This window comes from Melanerpes formicivorus, unplaced genomic scaffold (genome assembly GCF_026170545.1).
Source record: "Melanerpes formicivorus ecotype bairdi unplaced genomic scaffold, bMelFor1.0.p_v2 SCAF_1137, whole genome shotgun sequence".
Lineage (NCBI taxonomy): Eukaryota > Metazoa > Chordata > Aves > Piciformes > Picidae > Melanerpes > Melanerpes formicivorus.
Genome location: NW_027143489.1, coordinates 40,753 through 53,598, shown reverse-complemented (window position 1 = coordinate 53,598; position 12,846 = coordinate 40,753). Strand labels below are relative to the sequence as shown.

The window sequence follows — 12,846 nt, the reverse complement described above, 5'->3', positions numbered from 1 at the left end:
CCCCAGGGTACCTCTGGCCACTGATCACAGGAACCTGGGGTCTCAGCACAGGTATTAGTGTTCTGTGCCCACACCACTGCAAAAAATTTATGTTTGAGGTCCCCTCTGCATTCTTTCCTCCAGCTGGGTGTTGGGAGGTGTTGGGAGTCAGGGACTGTCATGACCCAGGCAGGATCACAGTGTTTGAGGTCCTGGGCTCAGGTGTTTCCATCTTCCCTATTGCAGAGCTGTGACCCCTTCCTGGCATAGTATGGCCTCACAGGACCCAGACAAGAGCTGGGAGGAGAAGCAGCACCCAGAGATAAAGTTGGAGCTGCCAACATGCAACCCCAAGGGAGAGGAGGATGAGGAGGTAGAGATCAAGATGGAGGATGCTGCTGCTGACGAGACTGATGACTATGAGGAGAATGAGTATGAAGAGGAAGATAAGGATGAGGATGAAGGTGACCAGGATGAGAAGGAATGTATGGAGGAGGATGAAGCCAGAGCAGGTCCCTCAGTGCCACACAAGCAGCTGAATCAGTGCCCTGACTGTGGGCAGAGCTTCCCATGTGGCTCAGAGCCACTGAAGCACCACTGCCCCCACCCTGGCCCCCGGCCCTTTGTCTGTGGGAACTGTGGCAAGAGGTTCAAACGGAGCTGTGATCTCACCCGGCACTGCCTCACTCACACTAGAGGAAAATCTTTCACCTGTGCTGACTGTGGGCAGAGCTTTACTCGGCGCTGTCATCTCACACGGCACTGCCTCACCCACACTGGGGAGAAGGCCTTCTCTTGTGACATCTGTGGCAAAAGCTTCACTCACATGTCCACCCTCAGCCAGCACCAGAGTGTGCACAGCACTGGGAAGTCCTTCACCTGCAGGGACTGCACCAAAACCTTCAAAACCAGCCGCAGTCTCACCATCCACCGCCGCATCCACACTGGAGAAAAGGTGTTCCCCTGTGCTGAGTGCGGCAAGAGCTTCACCACCAGCACCGTGTATATCCAGCACCAACTCATCCACAGCGGGGACAAACCCTACAGCTGTGCCGACTGCGGCAAGAGCTTTGCCTGCAGCTCTAACCTCACTCAGCACCTCCGTACCCACACTGGTGAGAGGCCGTACAGCTGTGCCCACTGCGGCAAGAGTTTTGCCTGCAGGTCTAACCTCACTCAGCACCTTCGCACCCACACCGGTGAGAGGTCGTACAGCTGTGCTGAGTGTGGCAAGACTTTCACTCACAAGTCTTCCCTCACCAAGCACCACAGTGTGCACAGTACTGAGAAGTCCTTCACCTGCAGAGACTGCGGCAAAAGTTTCAAAAGCTGCTCCACCCTCACCATCCACCGCCGTATCCACACCGGAGAGAATCTGTTCCCCTGTGCTGAGTGCGGCAAGAACTTCACCAACAGCACGAAATTCATCCAGCACCAACTCATCCACAGCAGTGACAAACCGTACAGCTGTGCTGACTGCGGCAAGAGATTTAGATTCCTTTCGCACCTCACCCAGCACCGTCCTGTGCACAATGGTGAGAAGCCTTTCACCTGTGCCAACTGTGGCAAGAGATTCACTCAGAAGGGACAACTCACTCAGCACCATCTTGTGCACACAGGCGAGAAACCTTTCACCTGTGCCGACTGCGGCAAGAGATTCTCTCGGAAGGGACAACTCACCCAGCACCGTCTTCTGCACACAGGCGAGAAGCCTTTCACCTGTGCTGACTGCGGAAAGAGATTCACCCAGAAGCGATACCTGAACCAGCACCATTGTGTGCACACTAGAGGGACACCTCACCAATCACTGCTGCAGCCACACCAGTGAGCAGGCCACAGTGCAGAGGAGGTGCAAATAGATCTACCCTGGGTCGATTGGCATAATCCTAGCCTGCCTGAGAGACATTCCAGCAGATTGAACCAAAATCTCTTCTTTTTCCTCTGCATTTTCCAGAGGCTGGGGGATCGGCAGGAACAAACACCTCCTGCCCTTCTGAACACCAATTAGTGCTGATGAGAACAATTACAGAGCTGAGTCAGCACAAATGGAGCTGACATTAGAGCTGAGCCGAGCTTTGACAGGGTTTGTCTGGTTCTTCCCCAATTTCTATCTCCCTGGGATAAAAAGCCCTCTGTCTGTTGCCCAGTTGTGTATACAAGGCCAAAGTTACCCAAATCTTGTCTGTTTGCTTTTATTTCAGACATTCCTGCCCACAATGCCTAGATGCTGAGGGCATTTGCTCCCTAGGAATGGGGCTGAAGCTGTGTTCAGGGAGGTAAAAGTGAGGTTCTCAGAAGAGTCTTGAGAGTGTCTTGCTGGGAGTGTTCTTAGGGAAATCTCAGAGTGTTTTTTTTATTTGTCAAGGGATGTTAGGTGTTTTGGGGGACCTGGAGAGTTGAAGGATTGATTTTCAGAGTCATTGGAGGGTGTAGAGGGGATGGTAGGGATGTCTTTGGAAGCCCTTGGAAAGCTTCTGTCAGTTTTCTACTACAGGGCTCTGGTTCTTTCCAGCAGGCCTGGGGCTTCCAAAAGCCTTCTCCCTAGCTCAGCAGTGTTCCTGATGCATTCCTGCTGACCTGGGGCTTCCCTCAGCCTTTCCACCCACTGTCACTGCAGGTGGGACTGGAAAACTCTCAAACTGTGAGAGCAACTTGGGGGTGTGGAGCTGCCCTACTGCAGGAAGCCTTTAGGGCTGGTGAGCCAGCGCTGGATGCCAGGTGGTGCTGATCCCTTGCTTTAGAATTCCCTGCTTCTCCTCCTTTCCTATCCTGCAGCTGCTGTTCTGCAAACCATGGCAACTTCTGGGCCGTGTGTAGAGCCTCTGATTCTTTGCTGACCAACTCCAAGCTGCAAAGTTGTTTTCCTGTGTGAGCCAAGAACAACATCCTGCATGAGCCAGAGGTGCTGGCACCTTTGATTGGAGCATGCTTTAGTTTGTACACAGGGCTGTGTTCTACTGGTGCTATGAATCCCTTGCTTTAGAATTCCCTGCTTCTCCTCACTTTTCCCTTGGTACTCAGAAGCAAAGATAAGTTTAAAGTGTGTTTGACAACAGCTCCTTGGTTCCATCTTGGTTTTATTTGGGGGGATCCTTGAAGGAACATTCTAATAAAACCACACTGTTGGTTGACCTTTCTCACATTCTTTGCATCCATAGAAGCAATCAAAGTACAATTAACTATATAACAAAAACAATCAATGAAATCAACAATCCAGTTTTGATAAGAGGTTGTATCCACCCTGGTAACAACACATCCCAGCACAGTCTTCACACCCATGTCCATGGACAAGGAGCAAGGAATCTATAGCTTCCTTCTTCTGTCCCGCAGTGTCTGACAGGCTGATGGTCAGTAGCTAAATCACTGAATGCTGCCAGTGTGAGATTGCTTTGTTTTGCCAACCAGCAACTCACTTGGTTGGACTACAATATGATAATTGAAGACATTTATGATAGCATCTGAGGGTCCTTTTATACCTGCACAAAAATGGGTGATGTAACACATCAAAGATACAAAGCCCAGAGCTGCACCAATTAGCTCATTCTAACACAACTGGCATAAAATATGGGTAAAGAGAACAAGCCTTGCAGCTACACTACAATAACAAGCATGCATTGCTTCCCACTTATCTTACCAGGTCAAGGCACAAACAGGACAGTTGCCTCTTTCAGACAGTCACCAGAAAGGTTTCATCCCACAGTTTTGAACTTACAAGCACAACTCTTTCAGTTTAGGAAGAATGTTGACTTGCTGGAGTGTGTCCAGAGAAGGGCAACGAAGTTGGTGAGGGGCTTGGAATACAAGCCCTATGAGGAGAGGCTGAGGGAGCTGGGATTGCTTAGCCTGAAGAAGGGGAGGCCCAGGGGAGACCTTCTTGCTGTCTACAACTACCTGAAGGGAGGTTATAGACAGGTGGGGGCTGGTCTCTTCTCCCAGAACAAGAGGACACAGTCTCAGGCTGTGCCAGGGGAGGTTTAGGCTGGAGGTTAGGAAGAAGTTTTACACACAGAGAGTGATTGCCCATTGGAATGTGCTGCCCAAGGAAGTGGTGGAGTCACCATTGCTGGAGGTGTTCAGGAGACTTGACAGGGTGCTTGGTGCCATGGTTTAGTTGGTTGGGTGGTGTTGGATGATAGGTTGGACGCGATGATCTTCAAGCTCTCTTCTAACCTGGTCTATTCTTCTCTTCTCTTCTCTTCTCTTCTCTTCTCTTCTCTTCTCTTCTCTTCTCTTCTCTTCTCTTCTCTTCTCTTCTCTTCTCTTCTCTTCTCTTCTCTTCTCTTCTCTTCTCTTCTCTTCTCTTCTCTTCTCTTCTCTTCTCTTCTCTTCTCTTCTCTTCTCTTCTCTTCTCTTCTCTTCTCTTCTCTTCTCTTCTCTTCTCTTCTCTTCTCTTCTCTTCTCTTCTCTTCTCTTCCCTTCCCTTCCCTTCCCTTCCCTTCCCTTCCCTTCCCTTCCCTTCCCTTCCCTTCCCTTCTCTTCCCTTCCCTTCCCTTCCCTTCCATTCCATTCCATTCTTCTATTTTCTTCTTTGTTTCCTGCCTGATCTCTCAAAGGAGAACCTAGATTTTGCCAGTTTCAATTCTTACATTTCCCTTTTCTTATTAATAAAGAAGATTAACCATACCAGTTCTGCCCTGAACACACTGTGCACAGGGATTTAGATACAGACCTACAAACACAGCAAACCCAATCTTCAGCATTGTCTTTTACAACCTGCTTCAAGGGCATGAATGTCACACCTTTGCCTTTTCCTAAGATGGCCAAACATCATAGAAGTGTTTAGTGTCAGCAAGGTCCTCCCTTGACCCATGAGGGCAGGGCTGGCCAGGCTCTATCTCCACAGATAAGGAAAATACCTGTGGGCAGACAGCAAGAGTGAGAAGGCCTCTTCGCTGGGTGGGAGAGGACATCCTGAATATTCATAGTTCTGCTCAGTGTAAAATTAAACACAACACAATAATCCATTTTCACTCTGCCTACCACACTGCTCTCCTGATGCTCTGTTTTGCTAAGGAAAGGTACTGAGTCCTATTGTTCCTACTCCTGGGGTTTTTTTTCTTTCCTTTCAAATTTCTCCCAAGTAAAGCCTCCAACTTCTTTATATCCTCAATGAAGTTTATTAAAGCACACTAAAAACCACATATAAAATGAAAATTTGAGAACATCACATGCTTTAACTTTTCTTTCTTGTGACATAATGCCTGAGCTGCCCCTTTTCTGTTTTTTTATAACCTAAAATGAAAATGTCTTTTGTGCTATGATCCATTTTGACCTTCACCCAGTAGCACTGACACGGAATTGTGCTTATTCCTTAGGGAACATAGCTTAGCACAATAACTAAAGATTTATAAGCACTCATTCTTGCCTATATTTTGACATTCTTACCTAGACCCAACACAAGATGTTTCCAGGTGAAGACTTTTCTTACATTACACAGTTGACTTATGTTTCTAATGCAGTGTTGCCACACTCTGATTGGTTACATTTCTACTGCCAAGCACTTAAGCAAAGCATACAATAGGTAAATACTAGCAAACAAGCTTCTGAACATATCCAGCCCAATCCTGCCTGGGCTTTCTTTTCAGTTCCTGATAAGGTGTGTATCCCTGGACTCAAGACAAAACATAGCTGTCCCAAAGCTATCTGAAAACAACCCTTCTCCTACACCACCACTGCTTATCAGATGGAGGCTTTGGTGGAAACATTTGCTGCTGCTGTTCATGCATGAAAACCTTGTTTCAGATGTGGGCAGCTGGGACATTAGAAGAAAACTTGTCCACCAAAAGGTAGCAGCAATAATGAGTGTGGGAGCCTGTTCCTCTCTGGCCCCTGTGCACAATATGGTAAGAATGAAACCTCATTAAACATGGCTGCTTTGGGTTTAATAACCCAAGACAACCTCCTCCCCGAGAAATAATTTGGGAAACAGGAAGCAGAGGGCCATGGGACCCTGCACACAGACACAAGTGCCTCCCCACGGCACCTTTTAGGCTTATGGGGTCAATTGCAACCAAGAACCAGTGGCAGTGCCGGAGTGAATGTCACCACAGACATTTCACTCACCGTAACCCATGAAAAAGTGCACAAAGGCACATGGACCTTTGGGAATAGAATAGAATAGAATAGAATAGAATAGAATAGAATAGAATAGAATAGAATAGAATAGAATAGAATAGAATAGAATAGACCAGGTTGGAAGAGACCTTCAAGATTATTGCATCCAACCTATAATCCAACACCACCTAATCAACTAAACCATGCAACCAAGCACCCCATCAAGTCTCCTCGTAAACATCTCCATCACTGGTGCTTGACTCCACCACCTCGCTGGGCAGCACATTCCAATGGGCAATCACTCTCTCAATGAGGAATTTCTTCCTAACATCCAGTCTAAAGCTCCCCTGGCACAGTTTGAGACTGTGTCCTCTTGTTCTGGGACAAGAGACCAGCCCCCATCAGTCTACAACCTCCCTTCAGGTAGTTGTAGACAGCAAGAAGGTCTCCCCTGAGCCTCCCCTTCTCCAGGCTAAGCAACCCCAGCTCCCTCAGCCTCTCCTCATAGGGCTTGTGTTCCAAACCCCTCATCAACTTTGTTGCCCTTCTCTGGACATAGGACATGGGCTAAGTGCCTTACTGTTAGGAAGATCTAGCACTATCTTACAGGGACTTTTTGTGCTCCCAGGGGTGATAGATTCTGATTGCCAAGGACAAATCTCTGCCATGGTGTGGATATCATCTCCTCCAGTAACTATCCCTGCAGGGAGTCGAATCACCCAGTTAGTGCCTTTTACCACACAGGTCCTGTCAGCTGAAGCCCAGGAAAGGGGAATGTGAGGTTTCAGTTCCACAAGGAAGCCTGAAGGCTTTTGGGCACAGACTATTTCCACTGCTCAGCCAACAGTGATGTGTATCCTCAGAGTGAACAGCCTAAAGAGGTGACAGTTAGGGGGATGATTGATACAGGTGTGGATGTTAAAATCATATCCTCCACGCATTGGCCTTTGTCCTGGCCGACAATGTCCACAGCAGCTGCTGTGGCAGGAGCTGGTGGCACAACCAGTCCACAAAGTGTGCTCCCTGTCCAGGTAGTCAGCCCTGAGGGGCAAGTGGCTGCTGTTCATCCTCACATAGCTGTGGTGCCTCTGAATCCACGGGGCTGAGACATCTTAAGTATGTGAGGGGTGAATATCACTACCAATACCCAGGATTTTTAGTAGGGGCCACTGTGACTGAGGGCACATGTAGGCCTACTATCCCATTATGGTGGCTAACACTGACCCTTGTGTGGATGGACCAGTGGCCCCTACCCAATGAAAATCACAGATCCATCAAAGAACTGCTGCAACAATCCTATTTAGAACCATCTCAGAGCCTGTGGAATACTCTGGCCTTGTATTTAAGAAAAAAATCAGGGAAGTGGAGGCTGCTTCAGGACTTGAGACAAGTGAATAATGTACTGGAAAGTATGGGTTCTTCACAGCCTGGAATGCCCTCACCAGCAATGATGCCTGAGAAATGGAATAGCTGTATTATTGATTTGAAGGATTGTTTCTTTATCATCCCACTGAATCCTGATGATGCTCCAAAATTTGTCTTCACAGTCCCTGTGACTAATAATAGTGAACCCAGTCAGTGGACTGTGTTGCCTCAAGGCATGAAAAACAGCCCCACAGTTTCTCAATGGTATGTAGCACAGGCATTATCCCGTGTCAGAGCACAATATCACACCATGTAGTGTTACCACTATATGCATGCTGTGCTAATTGCTACACAGACAGAGGACGTGCTGAGTGCAGTTGTGCCTGATGTGACAGAAGTGTTGAGGAAATATGGGATAGAAATAGCCCCAGAGAAGGTGCAGCACCAAGCACCTTGGAAATATTTAGGACTAAAAATCTTAGATCAAGCAATTGAGCCACAAATGATACAAGTTCAGCAATCTGTGACCAACCTTAATGATTTGCAGAAATTACTTGGAGTCATAAACTGGATAAGACCCTTGCTAGGTCTTAGCATGACCCTGCTAGCTCCCTTATTTGACTTACTGAAGGGATACCCTGATCTTTTGTCTTCTTGATACCTGACTGCAAAAGCACAACCTGCACTGAAGCAAATGGAGCTCGCCATTGCCATGGGAACAAGCCCATCCCAGGACAAACTGGTTCCCTGTTGGTTTGGAACTGGAGGTTCTGGTGTGTCCCAGCTCCAGGCAGAGAGGCACCACAGGGTCTGCAGGAGTCATTCCAAATACCCTGGGATGCAGCAAACCCTGTACAGAGTGAAGAAAGCCAACTGCAGCTGGGTTGCAGCAGGAGGAGTGTGGCCACCCAGACACAGACGTTGTCCTCCCCTGGACTCAGCACGGTTGTAGACACATCTGGATGCTTGGTGTCTGGATGTTGCATTCTCCAGACTAAAAGAGCATAGGAGGAACTGGGGAGGCTGAGAGGAGATCTGCCAGGATGGGGATTGACATCTCTGTGGAGAGGCTGAGGGACCTGGGCTGCTTCAGCCTGCTGAATGGTGGCACAGGGCACTGCCAAAGCAGTGTGCACATGGGTGAAGGGTGGTTTCAGAGAGGATGGAGCTCTTCTAGGGTGTGGGAAGAGACCAAAACCTTCACAAAGTGCAGCTTGGAAGGTTCAGAGTGGAGATGAGGCCAAAGAAATATCCCTCAAAGGGCAGAGCAGCTATGCATGAGGCCATCCAGAGGTGTCAGGAAATAGCGAAGAGATATGAGACAGCTCAGGGAAGGGATGGAAATGGCAGGGGGAGAGCTGGGAGGGGAAGAAAGACTGATGTCAGCAGCCTGAAGGGAAAGAGCTGCAGGCATGGGGCAATGCAGGACAGGCTGCTGTAGAGATGGCCAAAGGCTCTGGCAAGGCTGAGAGGCCCAACAGGACCAAGGTCTTTATGCACTTGGCTTTGGCACTTGCCTCTGCCATCAAGGCCTATGAGGAGAAACTTGGCTTTGAGGCTTTGAGGTTCTTCTATTGCAAGGGCAGTGGTCAGGGCTTGGCCTTTCTGCTTCCTAGACCAAAGGCAAGTTTTTCTGCCCTGTACTTTGCCTTTGTCTCTCTGCAATCCTGGCCTCTAACAAGCTGCTCTAACGAGTCCCTGGGGAGCCTTTGTCAGTAACAAGCCTCAGTGAGGCCAATCAGTGCTTCAAGGTACTTTGGAGTTTTCTTCTGACTTGGACTTCTTGAGAGGCTTCTTGGCAGTAGCGTAGCAGAGTCTCCTGGCAGTACCTAAGGATGATGTAATCAGCCCCAAATACTCCATGGGGCTCATTAAAATACTGCTGAACCTCTCATTATTGCCAAGGTTTCTGCAGCTAATTGGAGAGGTTTTTATTGCACAAAGCATCTGATAAAAAGTATTTTTAAAGGTACAATTCATTCCTTTTCAGCAGGAGTTGTCTCTTTGCAAGCAAACCACAGCAAAACCTGACAAGGTCCTACCCTGGTCACTGCTCATCCTCACTCCCCACTGCTACCAGCAGAACCCTGAGCCACAGGTGAGGGACAGGATCTACCTTGTCAGGGGCTGAGGGTCAGGGCTTGGCCCTTTGGATCAATGAAACCCCTCCAGGTTTCCTCAGCAGCAGAGCCACCTTTAGCTGCTTGTCCTGACCTGTCAGCACTGCCTCACTTCTCTGCTCACACCGGAGTCTGGAGATGCTTCAGTGCTTCCAGTAATGCTTCCCTTGCATCCACTCTCTCCTGCTCTAACCAGACCCTGGGGACCCTTTCCCAGTACCCTTCACTGGGACCCATTAAGAGTAGAAGAAACTTCGGAGTTTGTATCTGACTTTGACTTCTGGAGAGGTTTCATCAGCTTCCTCTCAGTCCCTGAGGTTTACAGGGCACCAAAAGCAGCCAGAGGAGTCATTAAAACACCTTAGGCTGGACCTTTGCTGCCCTATTGGGCCAGGCTTCTGGGCTGGAAGGTGCTGCTGGCAAGCAGGCAGCGCAGCAGGAGAAAGCTCTGGCCAGGAGCAGGTCCTTTGCACAGCACAGCAGGGCTGAGGGCACTGCCAGAGGATCTCAGGGAGATGAGGAAGGCAGAAACAGCTTCGAGGTGGCCAGGACTGGGAGGATGCTGAGAGCTCACTAGAGGAGAAGTCACTGCAGTCACTGACACAGTGAGGCTGTGGGTGCAGGACACTGCAGCTGTAGCTCCTGGAGGCATCTCCATCTCAGCAGCTGATGCTCAGCTGAAGGCTCCTGGAGTGTGCACACAGAAGGAGGAGCAAAGCCCTTCAGTTCCATCCTGTGAGCAGCAGTGAGCAGAGCTGGCGAAGGAGAAGGCTTCATCTCCATCCCCTCTGCCTTCCTCTCTTCCCTTCACTGTCTCTGCAGCACTGCAGAGCTGCTGCCTGTTTCATCACCTCTCCATGGGACATTCTTTTGCTGGGTTTGGGCTGTTGGTCACTTTCTGTTCAGACTCCAGAGGAATCTGCAGGGCAATTCTGAGTCCCTGCTGCATTTGAAGCTGTGATGAACTCTGCCATGGGTTGGTAGTGATGGGACTGAGCTGATCCATTCCTCATGCAGCTCCGGGACAGGGGTTGCAATGAGGCTGAGAGAAGTGTGCCCTAACTTGTCACTGCCTTTCCCTCCTTGGACAGGTCTCCATGCCCCGAGGCAGCAGATGGCCAACAGCAGCTCCATCACCCACTTCCTCCTGCCATTGCCAGGCACAAGGCAGCTGCAGCTCCTGCACTTCTGCCTCTTCCTGGCCATCTACCTGGCTGCCCTGCTGGGCAATGGCCTCATCATCACCACCATAGCCTGGGACCACCACCTTCACACCCCCATGTACTTCTTCCTCCTCAACCTCGCTCTCACTGACCTGGGTGCCATCTCCACCACTGTGCCCAAATCCATGGCAAATTCCCTGAGGAACATCAGAGACATCTCCTATTCAGGGTGTGCTGCTCAGCTATTTTTCTTTCTCTTTTTCATTTCAGCAGAGTATTTTCTCCTCACCACCATGTCCTACGATCGCTATGTTGCCATCTGCAGACCCCTGCACTATGAGACCCTTCTGGGCAGCAGAGTTTGTCTCCACCTGGCAGCAGCTGCCTGGGCCTGTGGGGCTCTCTATGCTCTGCTGCACACAGCCAATACATTTTCTCTGCCCCTCTGCCAGGGCAATGCTGTGGCACAGTTCTTCTGTGAAATCCCCCAGATCCTCAAGCTCTCCTGCTCCACATCCTACCTCAGGGAACTTTGGCTTCTCGTGGCCAGTGGCTGTTTTGTGTTTGTCTGTTTCATGTCCATTGTGGTGTCCTATGTGCAGATCTTCAGGGCAGTGCTGAGGATCCCCTCTCAGCAGGGACGCCACAAAGCCTTTGCCACCTGCCTCCCTCACCTGGCTGTGGTCTCCCTGTTTGTCAGCACTGGTATCTTTGCTTACCTGAAGCCTCCCTCCATCTCCTCTCCATTCCTGGACCTGGTGGTGTCAGTTCTGTACTCAGTGGTGCCTCCAGCAGTGAACCCTCTCATCTACAGCCTGAGGAACCAGGAGATCAAGGATGTCCTGAGTAAACTGATCCCTGGATGCTCTCAGAAGTAATAAACTCTTTGTCTTCTCCTGCAGAGCAGTTCTGATGTCACTCAGTGCAGGCCCAGCCTGGCTTCTATATCTTTTGGTGGTAGGGGTGGATTTTTCCTCTTTGTCATCACCTTTCTAATTCACTGTCTGCTTTGCTTTTCTCTTTGAGAATTCATGTAACAGAACCTCTGCTCCTTCTTTGGTTAAACAAAATAAAGGACCTTTCCCAGAGCTTTAGGGACAATTCCTGCATGCAGAGTTGGCAGAGAAGAGAATCCCAGCACAGCCTCACTGCCAGGGAGCATCAGCACTCCCTGGACCCCTGGTCCCCTCCTGGCACCTTCCTTTGCCAATTTGATCTCCTGAACACCTTCTTGTCAAACTTGCTCCTCACTCCAGTACAAACTGATCCTGATTCTTTCCCATATCAGCTCCACCTGTCCCAGCATAAATTTCATACTCTGACCCTCCCAGTCCAGAATGGCCACCTCACAGTACAAACTGGATACCCTGATCCCATCCCTCTAGAAACTGAGCCTCACCTCACCTGGGTCCCTTTAAGCCTTCCACATACAAACTTGTCCTTGTCCCAGTATAAACTAATTTTCCTGATCCCATCCCAGTACAGTCTGAGACTCATCCCAGAATAAACTGGAAGCCCTGCATAGGTTCCAGTATCAAATGAATCTCTCCAACTGCAAAGTCAGTAACATGACCACCTTCCCAGTACAGACTGTGCCCCTTCCCAGTAAAAACTACATACCCTGAACTCTTCCCAGCATAGCTGTGGCCTCCTTCCAGAATAAACTGGATTGTCTTGCCCTCTCCCACTACAGTGTGGGTCCCATCCCAGTACAAAAGGCATTCCCTGGCTTCCCCCAGGACTGATTGCATCCATTCCAGTACAGTTTGGACACCTAATGCCCTCCCAGTACAGTGTGGGCCCTGTCCCAGTCTAAACCAGCTCCCTTTTACCCCTCCAAGTACACCTTAGGCCTTGTCCCACTATAAACTGGATGCCCTTATCTCCTCCCAGTATAAACTGGGCAAGGCTTATTCTAAACTTAATCCCTTGGTTCCCTTCCAGTACAGACGCTGATCTAGCACAGTTGGGATCCCCTGGCCCCATTGCAGTACATTCTGGCCCTTAACCCATTACAAATTTGATCTTTTTAACCCTGTGGTGGTGAGAGAAGGTTCAGTTCTCCCTCCCCCACAAAGACAGAAACCACAGCTGACTCAGTCGGAGAAGCAAGATGAATTAAATCTGTATTTACAAGCAGGATGAAATGCAGGTTATATATACAC

At 49.4% G+C, this 12,846-nt stretch overlaps 2 protein-coding genes across 2 annotated transcripts; both read left to right on the top strand.

Annotated features, from left to right (window-relative positions):
* The first annotated feature begins 359 nt into the window (after nucleotides 1-359).
* LOC137461114 (oocyte zinc finger protein XlCOF6-like) lies at nucleotides 360-1,807 on the top strand. The gene has a single exon (XM_068171004.1). The coding sequence runs from the start codon at nucleotides 365-367 to the stop codon at nucleotides 1,805-1,807; it is 1,443 nt and encodes a 480-aa protein (XP_068027105.1). The 5' UTR covers nucleotides 360-364.
* Nucleotides 1,808-10,632: 8,825 nt separating this feature from the next.
* Nucleotides 10,633-11,559, top strand: LOC137461112 (olfactory receptor 14A16-like). The gene has a single exon (XM_068171003.1). The coding sequence runs from the start codon at nucleotides 10,633-10,635 to the stop codon at nucleotides 11,557-11,559; it is 927 nt and encodes a 308-aa protein (XP_068027104.1).
* The last annotated feature ends 1,287 nt before the right edge of the window (nucleotides 11,560-12,846 follow it).

Excerpts from the sequence above, each read along its gene's own strand:
- LOC137461114 (XM_068171004.1), top strand. The coding sequence starts at position 365 with ATGGAGGATGCTGCTGCTGACGAGACTGATGACTATGAGGAGAATGAG.
- LOC137461112 (XM_068171003.1), top strand. The coding sequence starts at position 10,633 with ATGGCCAACAGCAGCTCCATCACCCACTTCCTCCTGCCATTGCCAGGC.